Raw genomic sequence first — 23,551 nt, forward strand, 5'->3', positions numbered from 1 at the left:
TCAATTTAAAGAGCAATAACTTGGTACTAATATATATATATCTATATCACTGACATATAGCTAATAACCTACTTTTTTGTGTCCTCCTGAAAAATAAATGATTTGATGAAGCATTTTATTAATTTGTTTGTTTTAACTAAAATTATATTGTAGGGTAAAGTGGAGGATATATTTAAAGATAACCGTGAGGGTTTTAGCAGACTAATTGTCATGTTTATAACCATTGTTTATAAAATGGTTAGCAAAATGGTTAAAATATGGTTACTGTAGTAACACAGTAGTACATTAGTTATTAGTTGTTGCGTTTTTTTTTTTTTTTTTTTCAACTAAAAATATAATCGTTTTCCGTTATGACCCAACTAATGGTTCTAAGTTTTAAAAATGTAAAGTCTTAATCCAACTGTTCGGCAGGAATTCTGTTCTCCTCCACTGTGTGAATCATCTTTATGCTGAGAACAACGGGCTCATTATTTGGGAGGAGATTGAGACCGCGCGTAGTGATTGGATGCTGGCAGCAGGTAGAAACGCACAGGTAGGCTACATTCTCTGGCAAATGAACATTTCTGCGTTTTCGCTCGGTTATCTTTTCTTCCATGTCGATTACATCGAAATCTTTGCTATCAAAGAACATGTAAATATATTATTTGAAAGATACGAATATGTAGTCTACCTTTTTCAAAACGAGGCATCACAAATCTGTAGCTTGGCGCGATCAGAGTCTTCGGACATTCGAGGCTAAATTGTTTGTATTTTTTTGTCGGAAACTAAAAAAAAGTGCTTGTACGAGCTTGATCCAACCTTGGCTGGGATATCCCCTTTGGGTATATGACGATTAGCCTACACGTATGTTTTTGGACTCCGTTATTGACAATGTTGATTGTGTTATGTTGAATCGGAGCCCAATGGTCTTTCCAAGGGCAAATTATAGTTCTTTAAAAAACTGACATTATTTACAGACACTGAACAGAATGACTGATTCATGCTTGCAGCTGCTCCTTGTCTTGTTGGTAACAGGTAAGTCTTGGTGTGTGATAATGGTAAATTTATTCTCTGCATTCATTCAATTCTTAATGTGTCTTTCTATGTCCTACAAAATTCAGGTCTGTCAGCGTGTGTGGCACAAGGTAATTATTCTTCAGTTTATGGGTCAGTAAAAGTATGCCTGAGATGATAGAGAAATCTTTTTAAAAGTCATATGCTTAGAAATGTAATCTTTGTGTTCATGTTTGTTTTTCATACAAATTGAAATGTTTATAATGAATTTTTTTAATGTATGAAGAAAATAAGTTAAAGAACAAAATTAAGGCTACACTATTTGATTTAAACAAGGCATAACTTTCTAATAATGTTCAAAATGTTTAATATTACAAATCATGATCTTGAGGGTCTATAAGGGTTATTTTCTTTCTTTCAGTTTTTTTTTTCTTCTTTCTTTTGGTGTGGACTTGTAGAAAGACAGCAGGTGCATTCTAATTGACAGGGTTCATACAGTGTTCACTGCTTCCTACTACCTTAACACAGGATATCTAATTTTTTGGAATTTATTTTCTAAATGTATTTTTTTTTTTAATCTAAAATAACTTATATTGCATTTAAGGAACACATTTTATCAGTTCTAAGAAATTAAACCCATGATGTTTATAGGGCCATGCTTTACTGTTTCAGCTTTAGAATTTCTAAAAAAAATAAAGCCTCACATAATGACTTTGAATTCAGAAATATATATATTTTTATGCATTTTTGAATAGCTTAATAAATCATTCTTAGAAATTCCTCATACATCTCTTTAAAGGGGTACTTCAGTGCTGGGAGTATGAATGTGTATTTAAACAGGGTCATTTATGTAGTAGAAATGTGAAATTATGTAGTAGAAATGTGAACTTGAAGCCTTCTATACTGAGAATAGCCAGAAAATGTATTTTTGGCTCATTTGGGTAAAAGACAACAACTGCCAAAATGCACTTGCTTTGGTACCCTATGAGGCCACTCCCAAAGACACCAGACGTGTTTATCACTTGCCCACTGCGGCACCACCCCTACCATTGTGAGTTCAGTTAGAGAACAGACACTACAATTAAAAACTGAATGTGTCTGTTCAATATAATCTGAGAGAGCCGATCAAGTGTCACACCACAAACGTAGCAGGAGTCAGATTTTCAAATCAGGAATCATTTTGGAGCATGATTATTCAAATATACTACCGGATTTTACTTATACAAAGCTTAATGCTAAATGGCTGAAGTAACCCATTAAGTTTTTAACCTTATTATCAAAAGCTCTCTCATGCTTGTTTATTTAGGTCCTGTTGTAGGGCAGGTGTGATCTGGTAAGAAATCCTCTGTATATGTACACTAAATCTCTTCTGACCTGTTCATGCAAGTGTGCGGCAGGCCTCCACTAGGGAAGCGCATTGTTGGAGGAGTTGAAGCACCAGCAGGGGCGTGGCCATGGCAAGTGGACATTCAGATGGGAGCCAACGGCCATGTTTGTGGTGGATCTATAATTGCAAAAAATTGGGTCCTTTCTGCTGCACACTGTTTTCCAAAGTAAGTATGATCAGGTGATTAATGTCTGTGTTCATTATATAATGTTTTATTAACAAAGTCTGTGAGGAACACGCTAAAATAATTAACCTAATTAACATAGGAGGAGCACATTTGGTGTAATAGCACTCATCAATGTCAAAATGATGATCAGCCAATCAGTTGAAAGGCTTAATGGTCACTGAAGATGAGTATGAATTTTAATGCACCACTTTTAGTAGTGAAGGAGTGTGTGCGGTAATATACAAGTTGCTAAGTTTAATATCTGCCAACTGTTTTACAATTGGTTAAACGACCCAAAGTAACATAGTAAGGCAATGATGCAAACTACTCAACATTTGTATTGTAATTTCACTATTTTCACAACGGAATGTGATAAAACAAAACAAAAAACATATATATGTTTTATGTTTTGTTTTATCACATTCCGTTGTGAGTGACAATTAAAACGATTGCATATGTTCAATGCAAAATAGTGAAATTACAATACAAATGTTGAGTAGTTTGCATATACACAGCGTGTGTATATATATATACGTGTGTGTATATATATATATATATATATATATATATATATATATATATATATATATATATATATATATATATACACACACACACACTCACCTAAAGGATTATTAGGAACACCTGTTCAATTTCTCATTAAAGCAATTATCTAATCAACCAATCTCTTGGCAGTTGCTTCAATGCATTTAGGGGTGTGGTCCTGGTCAAGACAATCTCCTGAACTCCAAACTGAATGTCAGAAAGAAAGGTGATTTAAGCAGTTTTAAGTGTGGCATGGTTGTCAGTGCCAGATGGGCCGGTCTGAGTATTTCACAATCTGCTCAGTTACTGGAATTTTCACGCACAACCATTTCTAGGGTTTACAAAGAATGGTGTGAAAAGGGAAAAACATCCAGTATGCGTCAGTCCTGTGGCCAAAAATGCCTTGTTGATGCCAGACTTCAGAGGAGAATGGGCCAGGGCCGGCCCGTGGCATATGCGGAATAGGCAAATGCTGGGGGCACCACTCGTCCATAGGGGCGCCAAAATGAGTGGTTTTATTACTGCGGTTTTATTACTGCGATTTTTTTTATTTATTAATATTAATTCAAAATATACCAAAAAAACCTTAAACAAATCCCCAGACTCTTCCCAGACCACCGCATCAATCTCCTCCTGCTCAGCGAGTGCTTTAGTGTGTCCGTCTGTCCGATATTAAACGCGCGATCAGGGAATGGGAATTTGTTGTTGCGTCGCCTTTAGCTAATCTAACAGACAGGATTGCTATCATTTTTGAACATGTGCTTGTTCGCTCGCACCAGACAGTGAAAGTTGCCTAATTATTTATGACGGATAGCCAATGTGTCAAAAAGACCGAAGCCCTCTGATACAGGAAAGGAATAAGGGGATAAAGACAGAGGTAAATTGATTAAATGAATGAACAGTTTATCTAAATGCATTATCTAATGTTTGCTAATTAATTCCAGTTATTTTTACCTTAAACTTTATGCAAGCAACTGTTCTGGATGATCAGAATCTGTAAAAAATCATGTCAATTGTTTATAAACATATATATATATATATATATATATATATATATATATATATATATATATATATATATATATATATATATATATATATATATATATATATATATATATATAATTTTTTTTTTTTTTTTTTTTTTTTAATAGCCTAATGTTTTTACTCAGTTGTGCAATTGTAAGGGGATATATGGTGTTCTTTAAATTTATTTTCTGAAATTATTAATGATATTTATATACAGGTTTATCTAAAATAGCTAAAAAATAAAATAAAATGCACTAAATATAAACAATTCTTTAAAAGTTTAATTCATGGTAAAAACATGAGCACACATAGTTTAGTGGAGGATATACATACATACACACATTTTTGTGTGTATGTATGTATATATGTGTGTGTATGTACATATATATGTATGTGTGTGTGTCCTTGTTTATATTACATTGTGGTGAACAGATGTTCCCATAAGGATTGTAAAACCTGAGATCACCTACATTGTGGGAACCAGCCAGCGGTCCCCACTTTTCAAAAGGCTTATAAATCATACAGGATGAGTTTTTTTTTGTTGAGAAAGTCAGAATGCAGAATGTTTCCTGTGATGGGTAGGTTTAGGGGCAGGGGCAGTGTCGGGGGATAGGAGATACGGTTTGTACAGTATAAAATCCATTACGTCTATGGAGAGTCCCTCAAAGATAGTGAACTAGACGTGTGTGTGTGTGTGTGTGTGTGTGTGTGTGTGTGTGTGTGTGTGTGTGTGTGTGTGTGTGTGTGTGTGTGTGTGTGTTTGTGTATGTGTGTATTTATTTAAAAATGATAAAAACACAACCAACATATAAAAACTTTGATACAAGGGACACCAAATAAAATCTTGCCTAGGGCAGCAAATTGGTCAGGGCCGGCCCTGGAATGGGCCGTGATTCAAGCTGATAGAAGAACAACTTTGACTGAAATAACCACTCGTTACAACCGAGGTATGCAGCAAAGCATTTGTGAAGCCACAACACGCACAACCTTGAGGCGGATGGGCTACAACAGCAGAAGACCCCACCGGGTACCACTCATCTCCATAACAAAAAGGAAAAAGAGGCTACATTTTGCACAAGCTAACCAAAATTGGACTGTTGATGACTGGAAAAATGTTGCCTAGTCTGATGAGTCTCGATTTCTGTTTAGACATTCAGATGGTAGAGTCAGAATTTGGCGTAAACAGAATGAGAACATGGATCCATCATGCCTTGTCACCACTGTGCAGGCTGGTGGTGGTGGTGTAATGGTGTGGAGGGTGTTTTCTTGGCAAACTTTAGACCCCTTAGTGCCAATTGGGCATCGTTTAAATGCCACAGCCTACCTGAGCATTTGTTTCTGACCATGTCCATCCCTTTATGACCACCATGTACCCATCCTCTGATTACTATTTCCACCCAGATAACGCACCATGCCACAAAGCTTGAATCATTTCAAATTGGTTTCTTGAATATGACAGTGAATTGACTGTACTAAAATGCCCCCACAGTCACCAGATCTCAACCCAATAGAGCATCTTTGGGATGTGGTGGAATGGGAGCTTCGTGCCCTGGATGTGCATCCCACAAATCTCCATCACCTGCAAGATGCTATCCTATCAATATGGGCCAACATTTCTAAAGAATGCTTTCAGCACCTTGTTGAATCAATGCCACGTAGAATTAAGTATTAGTATTAGTACAAACACAGTATTAGTATGGTGTTCCTAATAATCCTTTAGGTGAGTAGATAGATAGACAGACAGACAGACAGACTAATAAGAGTGTGTGCATATTTTTAAATGGATTACTTCACAACTATATAGGCCATATTTGGATATAGCCCAACCACCCCATCCCCACCCCAGCCTTACCCCCCACCACAAAAAAAAAAAAAAACTGGTCCCCCCCCCAATGTTCAAGACATGGTTACGGCCTTGCCAAATACGCATAAGGCATAAGCTTTACTCTATTGAATTATATGTAAGTGAGAACTTGTAAAAGAGAAGTAATGTATTCTATCTCCTACCCTCAGCCCCTCAGAAGTGTCTTCATATCGTCTGTACATGGGACGCCATCTGCTTAATGGCTATAACCAGTTTGAGTTGGTCAGTCAGGTGCAGCGGGTGGTTGTTCCAGAAGGATACTCAAGCCCTCAGGAGGGCAGAGATGTAGCTTTAGTGCAGCTGCGCTCTCCAGTCACCTGGTCAGACAGGATTCAACCTGTGTGTCTGCCATATGCTGGCTTCCAGTTCAACAGTGGAACCTTATGCTACGTTACAGGCTGGGGACACACTCAAGAGGGTGGTAAGTACATCAACAAGGTATATAAGAGGTTACCACAGAAAATTACAGAAATTTTACTCTTTAAACTCTTGGAAAAGCTTCTCTCGATGTGATAATTCCATTGGAGGGTACAGTTGGATTTCTTACTATTTCAGTAGTGGTTAGAAGCAATCATGGACATTTAGACAATGGCTTAATTGTGAAAATATGCAGTAACATTCAATCAGTCAATATATGTGAGGAAAGAATGAGAAAAAGTGGTTGGCACATTTACTTCATGCTGAACTAGTGTCAAATTGACCCACCAACATATTAACAAATTTTTAATTAAAAAAAATTACACACATTCCACAACACATCAGTGTTGACACTTTGCATGCACGTTCATAATCCTAAATGAGGAAAAGGTCACATTTCAAAATGTGTTTCAAGAAGTAATTAACTAGTATTTATGACAACTTAAAATGGAAATTGACCCGCAACATAGTTTAAGATTTGAGATTTTTTTGTTCATTGTCCTGCAATGAGAAACAAAGTTTCCCTATGTCTTTTGTCATGCATTCATGCAAAGTAACCTTTGCTGCTGCTGTATGAAAAAGATTAAATTATTTGACTCAGAAATGATAGATAAGAGACAAGACTGCTTTGTGTCAATAACATATGATATAGCAGCCTGACAAATAATGTCTGAACAAAGCATTATAGATATTACACTTCTATTCCCATTGTATGTTATGTGAGTTTAATAATGTTTTGGACATTTTCTATTTTGTAAATTGCTTTCCCTGTCTTTCCTTTCAAATAGTCTCACTCACTGGAGTCGGGGCACTACGGGAAGTGCAAGTGCCCATTATCGACCAGTCCGCCTGCCAATCAATGTATCAGATTTTATCATCTGATTTAGTAACAGTTGACATCCTATCAGACATGATCTGTGCAGGATATATGGAGGGAGGCAAGGATTCCTGTCAGGTATGTTACTACTATACTGCTAGTGCACTAACTATCCTGCCGTGTAAATAACATGTTTTTTCCCTTTCAGGGGGACTCCGGAGGGCCTCTGGTTTGTCCTGTTGGTAATGGGACGTGGATTCAGGCAGGTGTTGTGAGTTTTGGACTTGGGTGTGCTCAGAAAAACCGACCAGGTATCTACTCCAGAGTCTCAAGCTTTGCGAGCCTCGTCCGCACCACAGTTCCAGAAGCTCACTTTTTTGGTTATGCTTGGAGGAGTGAAAGTCAAACACCTCTGGTTCTAGGCCTCTCTATTGCGCTAGTAGTCTTTTGGAGATAGTAGTTTTGCTAAAAAGATGCAATGTTCAAGTTAAACAGTCTTGCATTTCGAAACACCACCAGTTTTGTCTGTGTGGCATTGGTTTGCCATGTTTTGAACGCTGTCGTCATGCAAAAATGTAATCAATGCAAAGCTTCAGAGGTGTTGCAAATTATTTTGAATAATGTAATATGTGACATGTATATGACGGCGTGATCGGGACATCTAATCCTTCCTAAGCACATATATAATTGTTACTGTTGTTATTGTGTATTAAAGATTTATGCAATTGCATTTATTTTACCAAGACCTTAAAAACAATTTAACATGCCAATATCCTAATTTATAGGATACATTTAATATGAATTTATATTCTTGTTCTTAATATTTGTAGGCTAATAAAAAATAAAACTGATTTGAATGCAAGGCATTTTATTGCACAGTACATTTTGCTTTCACTCATGTATTCAATATCAGTATTGTAACTTTTCACAATTTTAGAATTTATATTAAATTAGTGTCACCTGTTTCGCTTTTGCTTGTTTTTGTAATATTCATTTAACAGCAAGTAATTTAATACATTTTACACATTTAATACTCACGCTTAACTAAAGATGCTATTGATGTGAATTACATTTTTTCAAAGAACCCTGTAAGTCTAGTTTTTAATTTGTTCTAAATTGTTTATGTAAATATTTTGTAAACATCAAGAACGGATGATAGCGAGCGTGACATCAACAGTCGGGTGCCGCCTGCAGGTTTAAACCGACACGACAACACCCAGTTCGCAGAACACAGTTCGCGCAGTTGCGCAGGTGATATTGGTAACCATAGGTGACTGTGCAACTTTTGTCAAATTGGGCTTCTTTATCAGCTACCTAAAAGGATTTCAAGGGCGATCATGGCGTCAAATGGTAAGATAGGTCAATGTGTTGTTACTATTTGGCTTTTATTATAATCGCTAGGTTTTGCCGAAACGTAACTTAGCATAACGTTATACGTTAACGTAACGTTAATGCAAAACAACGTTACCTAGTGATTTTCTCAGTCATCTTTATTGGTCACACACAAATGGCGAGGGGATGTAATGGGCATGTTACAGAAGCGATGGACCCATTTGGTGAATTTACCGTTATGTATTATTTGTGAAACGGCGAAATGAAGAACATGTCGGCATCGGCCATTTTGTTTGCAGCTCTTTCAATTTTGAGCTGGTTTGTTCTACTGACCCATATTTACTCCAAGCGCAAAGTTATTTTTTCACCCGCGATTACAATTCAGTTTCAGTCGTTAAGGGTTTAAGAGGTTAATTATTAGACAATTGGCGTCCTCTACATCTAACACTGGCAGCGACGCAAAAAAACAACAACAACATGAACGCCCCCAATTACGACGATTACAGAAGTGTGTGAGCGAAGCGACTCATTTATTAAAATGAAAATGTGATAATTTACTCGCCCTATTGTTCCAAATCTGTATGACCCACTTTCTTCTTTGGAGCATGAATGAAGAATGCTTGTAATCAAACAGTTTTGGTCCCCACTGACTTAAATTTTACAGAGAGAAAAGGAACATTTCTCAAAATAATATTTTTTTTTCTACAAAAGTAACGCATACAGGTTTAGAACGACTTGAGGCAAAATAAATAATGACATGACGTTTGTTTTTGGGTGAACCATTTCCAGACTCGTTTTTATCTTCCCTAAGACAATGCAGACTAGGCATCTTTTTTTAAAAATCTTGCCAGTACTTTGCCAAATAAGCACCTAACAAACCACCTTGTATAATGTACACTGTGTTTTCCCTTTAGATTATGCTCAAACCTCAAGCCATGGGTAAGTTTGCATGATTTCTTAAGTGTTTTCCTATTATAGGCCGATTTATCATTTAAAATAACAAATTCATTGTGATGTGCCCAGTTATGGCAGTTATGGAGGACAGTCCAACCAGAGTTACAGTCAACCCCCTGGCCAAAGTTACAGCCAGCAGAGCTTAGGAGGATACAGCCAAAACTCAGAGAGCAGCTCTGCTCCTTATAATCAGAGTGGATACGGCTCCAATTATGGACAGTCCCAGTCAGGTATTATACTGCAAATACTGTGTATTGGTCCATTTAGTTAAACTCAACATGAAATCAAAATAAACAGTTCTCTCTTTTTTTGAGACTATTTGGAGTTTGTAATAGAAATGATTTATCTGTTCACAAAAAAAAAAGAAAAAACCCTGCAGCAAATCTGTGGGAAAATGGACTTGGCAACACTGATGTGTTTACTTGCACAAAGGCGGGACAACCTGTCATACACATGAAATCGCAGCAGTAGCAAACTACAATAATCCAATCAATTTCGATGGACAAAATCAAATCCTAAATTTTTTTCTTGTTCAAGAAGTTATTTCACTGAGATATAAACATCTTATTTGGCAAGAAAAGTCATTTGCAACTTTTCTTTTATTATATCTTTTTTTTTTTTTAGGAGGATATGGGTCTCAGGCCCCGTCTCAGGGCTATAGTCAGTCAAGCCAGTCATACAGCTCTGGAGGCTACAATAACAGCAGCCAGTCTCCACCAGCTCAGAGTGGAGGCTACAACCAGCAGTCTTCTTACTCGGGCTATAACCAGCATCAGTCTGCTACTCCATCGGCTTCTGGGTGAGATTTTAGTGATGAAGCTTGTCTAAAGTCTGGTTTTAGTAAAGATTTTTTACCTTTTATTCCCAAAATGTGTCATTATTAATTAGATATTTAAACCTATTTTGTGTTTCAGTAACTATGGTAACAGCTCCCAGTCGTCTGGTTACGGTCAGCAACAACAGCAACAGGGTGGGGGTGTTTATGGTGGCAGCGGGGGTCAGTCTGGAGGATATGGGAGCAGCGGAGGACAGAGCGGTGGATACGGGGGTAGTGGGGGCCAACACCAGTCCTCTCAGCATGGAGGAGGGACTTACAGCCAATCTCCCAATTACAGCTCCCCTCCACCTCAAAACTATGGACAACAAAATCAGTACGGACAGGGAGGTGAGCTTGAGAGATTAATTCAGCAAGTCTTCGTATAGAAATTTTGCTATATAGCAATCTTGGTAATAAAAAATACAACTAAAGGTAACACTTTAGAATAATGGTCATTAATTAACATTAGTTAACTACATTAGTTAATATGACCTAATAATGATCTGCACTTATAAAGCATATCTTTGTTAATGTTAATTTCAACATTTACTAATACATTTATTATTAGTTAAATCACCATGAACTAACATAAACCATGAAAAGCTGTATTTTTTATTAACTAACATTAAAGGGGTGATGAATCGAGAAATCAACTTTTCCTTGGAGCTTTTGATATATAAAAGGTCATGGTAATATAAGATTATCATGTAAGTTTCAGAGCTGAAAACGTCCTTGTTAGTCAAAGGCAAGCTTTTATAGATACCAGGCCCAGAAAACGATCGTGTTCGCATCTTGATGTCATTGTGTGACGAAACACCGCCTCTACAGCACGTGTAGTTCAGTAGCACCGCCTACCGACTCATGGAGCTGTTCAGATTGCGCTAGCCAACAGCAATAAACATGCTGAATAATATAGCAAGATATTGCGCTATTCCTGGTTGTGGAAGAACACAGTTGCTTTATAAGCTTCCTTCTGATCCTAATATTAGAAATGTGTGGTTGAACTTGATTTTTAATGAATTTATAGCTGGCGTGGGGAAGACATGGTGTTCACTTAATTTCACTGTGGAATCGTGTGTAAACCCATCTTGATTCATGATTCGGTTCGGGTGTCAAACTGAAAGCTAAAATCACGTGACATTAGCGATCCGAATCATGAATCAATACGCTGATTCATTAACGTTTGAATCTTTATTTGAGGTTTAAAAACAAACACGGAAGAGAAGACAATGCTGAATAAAGTCGTAGTTTTTGTGATTTTTGGACTAAAATGAATTTTCGATGCTTCAAGAGATTCTAATTAACTAACTGATGTCACATATGGACTACTTTGATTATGTTTTTATTACCTTTCTGGACATGGACAGTATAGTGTGCATACACTTTCATACGCTCTCGGACTAAATATAAAATATCTTTAACTGTGTTCTGAAGATGAATGGAGGTCTTACGGGTGTGGAACAACATTAGGGTCAGTCATTAATGTCATAAAGTTCATTTTTGCGTGAGCTAACCCTTTAACTACGCACAGATGTTGCAAAAAGACATTTTTGTGTGTGAGGACTCGGACTATGAGCGGATTGCGGTTAGGTTCAGGTGGGTAAACATCCCAAAAATTGCAGGTGGAGGAGAGAAATCGTTAATATGTTGATTTTAATAAAGACGGGGAACTCTCATTTCATGCTAAAACGCAATGAATGTGATCTTTAATTCTCGTTGTATAGGCACATTTTTTTTTTTTGAGAGGAGTAAAATGTATGTGGTTTCAACAACCAGATGAATTTACATTTGTCCAGTTTTGACTGCAATGCGTTTTAAACCACCTCCTGAAGTGGTTTAAATCCGTGTTAAATGCATTTCGATGGGCATCTACACTTGGTCTTTTCACGAATGGGTAGCTATCTGATAAGACAAAATTAATGAACAACCAGGTATAAATATGCCTTAATACTGGTCAATAATCTGCTATTACATCTTGACTCAAACATTTATTTCAAAAAGCAATTACAATGCAGTGCTGTAATGTTTAAGGTAAGTGTGTAATGTATTTCCATTTCAATGTATTGTATTTCAATTCTAGGTTACAACCAGGATTCCCCACCATTAAGTGGTAGTGGTGGAGGAGGAAGAGGTTATGGTGGTCAGGATGGCGGATATAGCCAGGATGGTAGAGGTGGGCGTGGCCGCGGAGGTGGAGGTGGCTTTGGAGGTCGAGGAGTGAGTGGGTTTGACAGAGGTGGGCGTGGAGGACCCCGTGGCAGAGGAGGAATGGGGTAAGCAAGCATTCAAATCACGCACTTCTTCCATCTCCTTCACCACATAAAGTCCACATGTATGCATCAGTGTGTCATTTAGGGAAAATGTAACACCTTCAGGTAAAAGGTTAACATAGAGCCAAAGGTGTTACACCATATCGACTGGCTGGGCTGAAAGTAAATGGTGGCCTAGACCTCGATTAATTACAGATAAAGTGTTTTGATAAAAAAAAGTTATGATCTACTTAAAACAGTAATATGGACAATCAGTAAAACTGAATACAGAAATTTGTCCAATTAGGAGCCAGAATGGTCTGGTGTATGATTTATTGGTGATCCTCTTATTCATGTATTTACTTAAAATGATGCATGATGTAAAGTTGGTGACAGTGTGCTTAATATTTCCATGTCTACACCCTTCACAAAATGGAACCAATCAAAGGTTCACATAAAATCAAACAAAACTACTCAGAAGTTGCAATGAGTGACAAGGTGTTTAAAAAAAGAAAAGGAAAAAAGAATCCCTTAATTGTTGTCTTACCGGTGGAAAAAAAAAAAAAAATGGGTTTGTGTCCTGTCCTGTGGCAATAAGTTGATAATTATACTAGTTGTCTATGGGAGTGCATCACATCACATGCTTTCCTTCACATGTTCACATTGCACATTGTGACCAGGAGTCTACTATTATTATGAATCATTGTATTGTAGGTTTTATTGTTGTTTTGTTTACATATAGTGTTAGTATAGTACATTGTTTTCATTATGATTTCGCATTTTTTCAGTAATGCTTTTATATTTTAGCTTGCAATTAGTTTAAAGTAGAGATGCACCGATACTAGTATTCAGGTTGGATACAATGTTCTGATACCTTTAACTCTTTCCCTGACAGCGTTTAAAAAAAAAGTTGCCAGCCAACGCCAGGGTTTTTAACCATTTTCACCCAAGATGTAATAGCCCATAGAATATTTAGTTTTATGAATATCTGAGCATGCAATAAATCAAAGAAAAAGCTGACCCTCTTTTTTTAAACAAAAAAAAATCCTTTTTGATCAACAATTGAATATGGGTAAGTTTCATAAAAAAAAGCCACGTTTTGAACAAAAAGGTGAGAAAATTACGTATTTGTGAAAGACTGTTTCCAGATCAGATTCAGAGCGATAATCAAACACAGATGGAGTAGATTGAGTCCATCAACACTCTTAATGCTTGCACAGTCCTGTAGCTTGTCCTGGGTCCAAATTTCATTCACTAACGTTGGGCAGTTTTGGTTCATATGCTGTTTAATGATTATGATCGTTATTTTTCATCTGCATATGATTACATACGATCGCTCGTTTTACTGCGTCTTAATCGCGTGTGATTTGATTTGATTCAGTACTCTTTCAGGAGATGCGTAATAGCGCCCCCCCTTGCGTCTAACAGTAAAAACACGGAAACCCAGAAATTTCAGTTTTTGGCCTGGAAGCATTTTCTCACAAATAACGGAAAATTACTTGTTTGGCAGGGAAAGAGTTAAACACACAGCATATTGTGAATGATTGTATGCCTTCCGTAGAACTGATGCTTCCGTAGAATTTCACAAGCAACGTTGAGGTGTCTCATTGGAGTGGATTCATGCAGTCGGATGTTTTAATGGGGGGGAAGTGAGGACATTAGTGAGAGAGTGCTAAAACTTGTGCTTTGCTCTGCTTCTACTCTCTACCCCCCCCCCCCCCCCCCCAGATGCCCTGGTGATCAGCTTATAAGTGATCAAGTTAACAGTTCAAAAAGATTTTAAACATTCAACCTCCAAATCTCCATTTAAAATGTATTTGAAAAATGTCAGTATATAACAGGTATCGACCAAAAAATAAAGTATCGGTGCATCTGTAGTTTCAAGGAACTACCAACTCCCCGCAAAATAATAAACCCTATAACAGCCAAGTTAAGGTTAAAATGTTACTTTAACATTTATTTGAAGCAGCAGATGATAAATCCCAATGATAAATGCCATCTGGCTGTGATCTCACCTGTTCTCTAAACCTTCTCCATCCTCTCCTACAGGATTATTGTGTGTTGCAATGCTTTAATGAATCTTTAAATCTCCTCCTAGGCTGTTCTCTACAAGGTTCAGCGAATTAGGCTTTTCCTTTTGAAGAAGATAGAACAGAAACACAGACTCTAGACAACTGGGGAGGTGAAGATTAGTCAAGGATAAATGAGGAATGTGTGGTAATAAATAATAATAAAACAGTTTAAAGATCCTTTCGGATCTTAAAAGGATCCTAAAACAGTGTGGAACCGCTGGATTATTCCAAAACGGGGAGAGTGTCACATCAGTTACCGTATGTCTATTAATTTAAATGCAAAACTGAATGCAGTGAATGCAGTTTCTGTCCAAAGTATCAGAACATGGATACCGTTTGGTAAATAATGGGTGAAGGTCCTGGGCTAAAGATGTATCTTCGATCTGATAAAAGAAAATTATTGATTTGGTGAAAGAATGATTTGAGTTCACAGATGCACTGCAAAACTGCATGGTAAAAGATATATGGTAATTCTTTTGAGGAAAATAGGCCAAATGGTTATTATAGAGGGCCTGCATGACTTGGGGAAGGAATATCAAATGGGTTCCCAAAATTCTCTTATGGGTTATGAGGAAAGATGAACCTAGTGAGAGGAAGCAGAAAAGAAAGGGGGCAATGGGGAACTTGTAGAAATGATGATGGGATGGCGATGGGTGGGGCCTTTCCAGCCTCAAGAGTGAAATGAGGCACCACCCTCATCAACCTTCAATTCGTCTCGCTTCTCTCTCCTTCTCCGTCAGAATGGGCGATCGTGGAGGATTCAATAAGTTTGGTGGTAAGTGACAAACTCTTCAAACAAGGAACTTCAGGGGTTTAAAGAGAGCCTGGTCTAAGAGGGAGGAGTGGGTGTCTGGTCATGCCACAAAGAAACCTGCTTTATATTTTAAAAAGAATACTGAAATGAATGCGATAACCACTTGGTGTCTGTGGTAAACAACAATGCTTTAAGACATTTAGCAACAGCATTATGCATGGTTAAGGTAGAAACACAGTCATCTGTAAACCGTTATAGTAAAAGACCTTAAAGGGATTGTTCACCTAAATTTTTTTTATTTTTGTAAAAATTAAAAAAAAATATTTTAATTTTTGTCGTTCCACATCTAAATGACCTCTGTCCTCTGTGGAACGAAAAAAAAAAGATATTACAGGGATAGTTTTGGTGTACTATCCCTGTAATACAATGTTTCAACATACAATTTTTTCTTATTAGTGTCGCTCCTAGGGGTGACCCCGAATAGTCGAAGATTCGATGAATCGATATGTGGAGCCGGATTCGACCACCGATCTCACGGTCGAATCTTCACGGGTGTTATGAAACGAGGATCATACCATTTTGGCAATATGGAGTGCTCAAAATTTTAAAGACGTGGCACTGTGCTGAGCTTCGCGTCCGGTGTGCGACCCCTTTAAGGGCGCTGAGCTTTGCACCGCGCCTTTAAAATTCGAACACATTCACACACTGGTGGCGGCATTCGGTGCCTGTCCACAGCGACTCAGGAAGTTGTTTAAAGTCCTGCTGCGCAACAGAGTGTTATTTCAAGGTTTTATATTAAATGTATATTATATTTCCCTCAAATCATAAATGTACATACTTATTTCACCGTGCTACAAGATACACTCCTTGTGCAGCTATTCTGTCAGAAGTTGATTCAATATTGAGCTTGCGTGTATATAATGTTCACGTCCGGTGTGAGACACTTGAGACGCGTCACTGAGCTTTGCGTCCAGTGTGCGACCCCCGTTAGGCACAATCGGCTTAAGAACATGCATGTAAACGCACTCAAAGTGTTCTTTTCCTCTCTAGGCAGGTATTTTTTTAGGGTTATTTATCAAAATGTTCTTTTATATATTTGTGTGATGTTCTGTATTTCGATCACGGCTTTAACGGTAAACCGGTTTATGAATGTTTATCCATCACATTGCCTTTTATTTAAACCTAAATAAGAAAGCCATTGTCAGTTCGTCTGTCAGTTGGCTCGCAGTTTTGGTCGCTTTATTGAAATTGTTGCTGTGTGCAGTGTGTAAAGGAAAATAAAAATAGTTTTACTCTCCTGCTGACTAGTGTCGTGCCCCTCCCAACCCATTCCCACACACAGATGATTCGACTATCGGTCGACCATAGAGAGATTCGACAATTCTGATTCAAATGTGTAAATTTCTTAGTCGGGAACACCCCTAGGCGCTTAATTTTCGGAGCTTAAATTTTAATTTTGTTTATGCATTTATTTTGTGATTTTTTTAGATGGATTTTCACATTCGATCGCTGGAATTTGAAATTAAGTAGAATCTATTGAGCTGATGCTGAAACAGAACAAATTGGTTGTGGATACATGTTAGCTTGGGCTGATATATCTTATCCAAAAGCATGCGGCTAGAAATTAATTTTTTTTAAATTATTATTTATTTAAAAAAAACTTTTTTTTTTACATTTATGCATTTATCAGACACTTTAGTCAAAAAACAGTTTACAATGCATTCAACATTAAAAATATTTTGTTTATCAGCATGTGCCTCATGGGAATCAGTCCTGTGAACCTGGCACCATGCTCTAGCTGATAATAAATAAGACTTCATCTTCAATGTTTGCACCTACTGTGGCAGTATTTTTGTAGTGGTTGGACAGTAAAAGTGATATGCACATACCTTTATTGGCTGCGCAGTACGGGATGGCATGTCTTCAAATGTCTGGGAGAATGTGGAATATTCAAAATATTCATCAAACTAAAATAATCGTTTTCTTTTTTGGTCCATTTTTTTTTAAATGTTATTGGAATTTACTGTGAAGATTCCTTTTTTTTCCTTCTTTTTTCTTTCTTTTTGGAGCACCCATTTTATACTCTGAGCACTTTTGCTTTTCAAAAAGGTTTCAAGTGGCAAACAGCTGGATTCTGAAGGTTCAAATCCATTTGTCAGGTGGTTTTAGGTGGTCAGGTGGTACTGGTCTGATGAAGGTCCTGATGGAATAATTCTACACGAAAAAGTACATGAAAAATACATTTAAAGCAACTGGAATGGAGCCCTGGAGATGGAAGGGGTTAAAACTGCACATCATATTTGTAAAGTGTTACACCGTTTGAAAAAAAAAAAAAAAAAAAATATATATATATATATATATATACATATACATATATATATCACGTTCATAATAGTTTGAACATGTCAGCACCAGCCGAAACCAACATGCTTGTGTTTACTACAGTGTTTCTAACCGGTAACTACCTCAAATGGCATCTAAAGGTATAACAAGGGGTCGAGACTTGCTTATCTGGCTAGCTCAAATCCAATTTCCAAAGTAAAACTGGTCATGGGTTTCATTTGGAAGGAATTTTGCTGAAGATGATGAATTGTGAACTTAAAGGTGATCTTAAGGCTGTTACACTTTAGGGTTAAGGAACGTCTGATTATACAGAGAGTCCGAAAGTACATAATTTGGGTTTCAATATTATTATTTCGATTAGACTAGTAAAATGTGTAATATTATGGTTCATCATTGATCATTGTAATCTCTTTTTAAAAAATCAGCGGTGTTGGTAACTATGCTAATGGTTATCTAAATTACTAGTGGTTGTATAAATGTTGAAATGGTTGCTTATCCTGGGTAAATCCAATATCTAGATGTACTCAAAAGCAATGACATGACAGAGTGTGACATTTTGTCTGTTTGGAAATCATCTTTTGTGGGATGGAGAATAAGAAACTAATCACATGGCCTATGATCACATTGTCATTGATGTAATGGGTCATAATGTCACAGATTGCTGTGGTGTTCAGTGCTAATGGAGTTACTGAGTTCTCAATAAAAGGTGAATGATTTGTGACTGGTCACAAAGTGGTATTCAGTTAAAAGGCGTCCTTATTAGCTATGCATGTATTAAAATTGACCAAATACATGCAACCAATGAGATGACAATAAAACAACAACAACAATAATAAAAAAGCTGCTCTTTGCAAAGCAGACTGTTAAAGTATGTTCAGATGGTTTTGCAGGGGTTTGAACCTGATGGTTATTGCATGGTTTACAGCTTTCCAGAAAATGGGAGATTTGTTATATAAAAGCCAGTACATGAAGTTGTCCGACATGTATTTCGGTTTACGTATGAGGATAAATCAAGCTACAGCTATCGGTATGGTAGAAAAGAATCTCCCACTTGGAGTCCTTGGACCTATTTAAATGTTGACCAGTTTTGTCAATTTTGAAAATAAGACGATAAGAAACAATGTTCAGATAGTGTTGGTTGGTGCTTGGTACTCTCATTTATTCAAATATGCTGCTACAGAGTACACTACAGAGGTTGCGATAGTAACCGGAGATGATTTCCATTCGGATCGGTTCGGATTCCTGTATCTGGAGCATAAATTATAATTGATTGTACAGCTGTACATGACACCATAAAGAAAAGTCAAAGGATTAAGAATGAGCAATAAGTACTTGTTAATCGCGTGTTTGTGTACATGTTTAATATTAATACCCGTTCCTTTCACTTCAAAGGGCCCAGGGATCATGGAGCTGGTGGGCCCAATAGTAAGTATACGGAAACTGCTTACTCCAATTACTTGCATTATTAGATAATTTTCAAGCCTTATTATTTTACATTTCTGATTTATGTTAACAGTGCAGGAGCCGGATAACTCTGACAACAACACCATATTTGTGCAAGGGCTTGGAGACAACTACACTGTGGACTCAGTCGCAGACTTCTTCAAACAGATCGGCATCATCAAGGTGGAAAAGCAAGGAGAAAAAAACTGCCATTGTGCAGGAGCTATCTTCACATAGTTTCCTTGTTGTAATATCTTTTTCTTACACAGATCAATAAGAAGACAGGATTACCCATGATTAATCTGTATACAGACAGAGAGACAGGGAAGCTTAAAGGGGAGGCTACTGTTTCATTTGATGACCCCCCTTCAGCAAAAGCAGCCATTGATTGGTTTGATGGTATTTTGAGAGACCACACAAATGCCTTAATTCTAAAACAGAGTTTTTTTACCTCTGTCCAGTCTTAAGTCACATTCTTCTTTTATCCTCAGGTAAGGATTTTAATGGAAATCCAATCAAGGTGTCCTTCGCCACTCGCAGAGCTGAATTTGGACGTGGCGGTGGCAGCATGAGAGGTGGTCGTGGGCGAGGAGGTATTTTAGGTTTTCTCCTTCAATTTTAGTCCCTGTTTAGGTTTCCTGACATGGGTTTTCTCTCTATTCTTGCAGGGCCAATGGGCCGTGGGGGGTTTGGGGGAGGCAGAGGGGGTGGTTTCCCGGGTAACAATGGCAATGGCGGTGGTGGAAATGGCAATGGCAATGGTGGTGGCGGGCAACAAAGAGCAGGAGACTGGAAATGTTCAAATCCGTAAGTGTTGGTTTGAATTTAAAAATAATAATAATTAGTAGGGCTGTAATTAACCAAATAAAATCTTGGTTGACTAAAGTCCTACATTTTTTGACTACAAATCGACTTAAAATTATGTTTAAAAAAAAACAAAAGGTTTTTTTTATTTATTAATTAGGCACTGTGTGCAGTACTTGGTAGCCTTGTTGTCTGCCTAAATGAATTATAAAAATAAACATAAAAAACTAGTAGGCTATTTGCAGTATATTAAATATTTTTTTGACCTGATTATTTTGCACTGAAATGAGTCTGACACAGGAGTCTGTTGGCTCTGAAAGCATTGCATCACGTGCACCTGTGCAATATCATAGAATATGATTTCTGAAAATATAGTACTATGTTGTCAACTAGTGATATCAAAAAATGTTGAGGAATATGCAACATAATTTAGACAATTGTTTTGTCATATGTATAATAAGAACTGACAGACACTATCATTTCAGCCACTCTGTGCAGCTCGAACATATAGCTCTGCAGCTGAGACACGAATAGACTATTAACTTAATGTTTTTACTCTTAAACACAAAAAATAAAAAAAGGAATATTTATTAAACAAGCCAGATCAAGGACAACAACGTGCATAACTGAAAAAAATAAAGCAGGCTCAAAACTAATACAAACATTGGGCATTGCGTATTAGGCTCCAAAGAAAAAATAAAATAATACAGTGCCCAAATCCAAAAATTAATCATATAGCCTACTCAAAACAGACGGGCAACTTAATGCAGACAAGTTAGCTTACTGGTTTTAGGTGATATGGCATGTTTTTTGTCAAAATGTGATATGCAATCTGTTGCATGCAAAACTAATGAAATGAACGCGCGGCAAAAAATCTGAATTTTGGTCGAGCCAGAACGTATCGACTAAACGTCTGTGAGATTACAGTCCTAATAATTAGTTACATTTATATAGCGCTTTTCTAGGCACTTAAAGCGCTTTACATATAGAAGGGGGGAATCTCCTTAATCACCACCAATGTGCAGCATCCACCTGGATGATGCGACAGCAGCCATATTTTGCCAGAATGCCCACCACACACCAGCTGATTGGTGGAGAGGAGACAGAGTGATTAAGCCAATCAGTGTTTGTGAATGAAAAGGAGGCCATGACGAACAGGGGGGCCAATGGGCACATTTGACAAGGATGCCGGGGTTACACCCCTACTCTTTTTTCCGAAGGACATCCTGGGATTTTTAATGACCAAAGAGAACTATACTAGGGTGTTAGGACCCACAAAGACCACAGGGTGAGCGCCCCCTACTGGCCTCACTAACACTTCTACCAGCAGCCTAGTTTTCTCAGTTGGTCTCCCATCCAGATACTGACCAGGTTCAGCCCTGCTTACTTAGCTTCAGTGGGAAACCAGTCTTGGGCTACAGGGTGATATGGCTGCTGACATTTACTTTTAATAAATTATTTTGTAGCGAAATGTAAATATTATTATACAGCTCTTTATTTAAAATAGGATATAAAAGTATGTCCAATACTGCTAAATGTGACTATAAGGCATTAGGATATAAACGTTAAGATCATGATTTTCTGGAAGGCTTATTTAAAACTATTTATATTGAGAAAGGTGCTATATAAATAAATTTAAATCGTCTTGACAAATTCATGTTTTCCTTGTGTCTGTGCAGAACATGTGGGAATTTGAACTTCTCATGGCGAAATGAGTGTAATCAGTGCAAAGCTCCAAAACCGGAAGGAAGTGGAGGAGGAATGTCACCGATGGGAGGTAAAGAGGAACTTTTGTGGAAGCATCTGACTTATTGATCTGAGATAGTGGATTGCTGCTTAAATTCACCTATTTTTGTAGGTGCTTTTGGAGGAGACAGGGGCAGAGGCGGTTTCGATCGAGGTGGTTTCCGTGGCCGTGGTGGTGATCGAGGTGGCTTCAGAGGAGGGAGAGGAGGTGACCGGGGAGGATTCGGAGCTGGAAAAATGGACTCAAGGTGAATGTTCTTATGATTTACATTATTGCACATCTTAAAATGTTAATTGGTAGAAACCTTATTTTTAATATTCACTATTCACCAGTGACAAATGTATTAATTACAGTGCCTTCTTTTTGTGTTTTTCAGGGGTGATCACAGACATGACCGCAGAGACCGACCTTACTAATGGGGAATTCTCTTTTGTCCAAATAAGACTTTAATTCTGTGTGGGACCAGTATTCATTCCACTTTAACACTTGTTACCTTCTTCCTTATGTTTTGTGTTGTATGTTGTTAAAATAAGTATTTGTGTTTTTGTTCTGGTAATATCATTTGTTTTGTACTATTCCCTCCATACTCTGATATTGTTAATTAGGAATATTTTTTTTCCTCTATGAACTTGTTGGTGCTTAGTTCACAGTAGTAATATTTGTGAAATTTATTAAATATAATTTCTTTAACTTTTTTGTGGTTTAAAATTAAAAATGTTTGGAAAAAAAAGTATATTGTAATGTGGCATTACTATCTCTTTCATTTCATTTCCAAGCACTTTGCATTTGTCTCTCATTGAGTTATAATAGAAATAAACAGCTTATCGCGAAATAAATTATATTTCTTAAGTACAGTGTTATTGCTTTAGTTAACTTAAATTTTAACTGAATACACATATATTTAAATATATAGATTTCATCTAGTTTAACTTTATGTATTTAAATAACAAACTGGAATATAAATTCATTAAAACTATATTAACATTAAAAACACAACAGCTCTTTAGGAAGTTTGAACTATCATCCAACTTCCAATCCAGGAGTTCCTTAGGTGACTATGGTGTGGGGGAATTTGTCCTTTAATGTATCAGGAGTCATCAAAAGCACAGGAAACGAAGGTAAGAGGAAAAAATAACACTTATCTACCATTATATTTACTACCTTATTCTCCACTAATAATAGTGCAAAATACCCCCATTTAAAAAACAAACAAATACCAGTAATCATATGTAAATAACCTTTAAGATTGTTGCAGCACCCCCTGCTGTTTAGTAACGTAGTGGTTTCTGAACTTGCGAACAGAATGAATAAGAATTTTAAAAATAACAATAATAATAATAATAATTAAGTGAATATCCTTTTATAAATATTCGTTAAGTATTTTCTCTCCGTATCTGACGCATGCATCCAAATACAAAAAAGCATTGTAGAGAGCAACTTTATGTAGCACAAAAATACGTTTCTCTGCCTTGTTTGTGCGACTTCAATGTTTCTTTAGAAATAAAAGCCAACGTTACATTTTAATTATCTATTATTTTACAGTTCGTTTGTCTCTAGATAAAAATTCAGCTTTAGTATTTGTGAGGACACATTTTTGTTCATAGCTCATAATTGGTAGCTAGTTAACTTATAGTTGGTTTTACACTATTTATTTTAAAATAAATATTGTTATGAACTTGTGCAATTGTTCTTACGCAGAACCCTTTAAGTAAGTACACGCAACTACATCAAGTTCATACTTCGATGACGTAAAAATGAAACGGAAAATCCAGATTCGCCACAAAAAAAATTACGCTACAACGACCAAAATTATTTTG

General features: G+C 37.0%; 2 protein-coding genes across 2 annotated transcripts; both read left to right on the forward strand.

Annotated features, from left to right (window-relative positions):
- Nucleotides 1–185: 185 nt before the first annotated feature.
- Nucleotides 186–8,040, forward strand: si:dkey-16l2.17 (serine protease 33). Its single transcript, XM_067416996.1, has 7 exons — nt 186–532; nt 957–1,014; nt 1,101–1,124; nt 2,381–2,546; nt 6,135–6,406; nt 7,191–7,357; nt 7,428–8,040. Exons 1-7 carry the CDS (start codon nt 506–508, stop codon nt 7,674–7,676), a joined length of 963 nt encoding a protein of 320 aa, XP_067273097.1. The 5' UTR covers nt 186–505; the 3' UTR covers nt 7,677–8,040.
- A 375-nt stretch (nt 8,041–8,415) lies between these two features.
- On the forward strand, nt 8,416–22,500 carry fus (FUS RNA binding protein). Its single transcript, XM_067416677.1, has 15 exons — nt 8,416–8,569; nt 9,466–9,490; nt 9,575–9,735; nt 10,130–10,304; nt 10,420–10,670; nt 12,403–12,595; nt 15,384–15,418; nt 19,133–19,165; nt 19,257–19,366; nt 19,453–19,582; nt 19,675–19,776; nt 19,852–19,990; nt 21,667–21,764; nt 21,846–21,981; nt 22,111–22,500. Exons 1-15 carry the CDS (start codon nt 8,557–8,559, stop codon nt 22,148–22,150), a joined length of 1,641 nt encoding a protein of 546 aa, XP_067272778.1. The 5' UTR covers nt 8,416–8,556; the 3' UTR covers nt 22,151–22,500.
- The last annotated feature ends 1,051 nt before the right edge of the window (nt 22,501–23,551 follow it).

This window comes from Pseudorasbora parva, chromosome 2 (assembly GCF_024679245.1).
Source record: "Pseudorasbora parva isolate DD20220531a chromosome 2, ASM2467924v1, whole genome shotgun sequence".
Taxonomy (NCBI): Eukaryota; Metazoa; Chordata; class Actinopteri; order Cypriniformes; family Gobionidae; genus Pseudorasbora; species Pseudorasbora parva.

What these genes read in the sequence shown, in the direction of transcription:
- si:dkey-16l2.17 (XM_067416996.1), top strand. Translation starts at nt 506, where the DNA reads ATGCTGGCAGCAGGTAGAAACGCACAG. An exon ending in GTCAGCGTGTGTGGCACAAG is followed by an intron (nt 1,125 to 2,380) that starts GTAATTATTCTT and finishes TGTTCATGCAAG; the next exon opens with TGTGCGGCAGGCCTCCACTA. An exon ending in GCTGCACACTGTTTTCCAAA is followed by an intron (nt 2,547 to 6,134) that starts GTAAGTATGATC and finishes TCCTACCCTCAG; the next exon opens with CCCCTCAGAAGTGTCTTCAT.
- fus (XM_067416677.1), top strand. An exon ending in CGTGGCAGAGGAGGAATGGG is followed by an intron (nt 12,596 to 15,383) that starts GTAAGCAAGCAT and finishes CTTCTCCGTCAG; the next exon opens with AATGGGCGATCGTGGAGGAT. An exon ending in AGGATTCAATAAGTTTGGTG is followed by an intron (nt 15,419 to 19,132) that starts GTAAGTGACAAA and finishes TTCACTTCAAAG; the next exon opens with GGCCCAGGGATCATGGAGCT.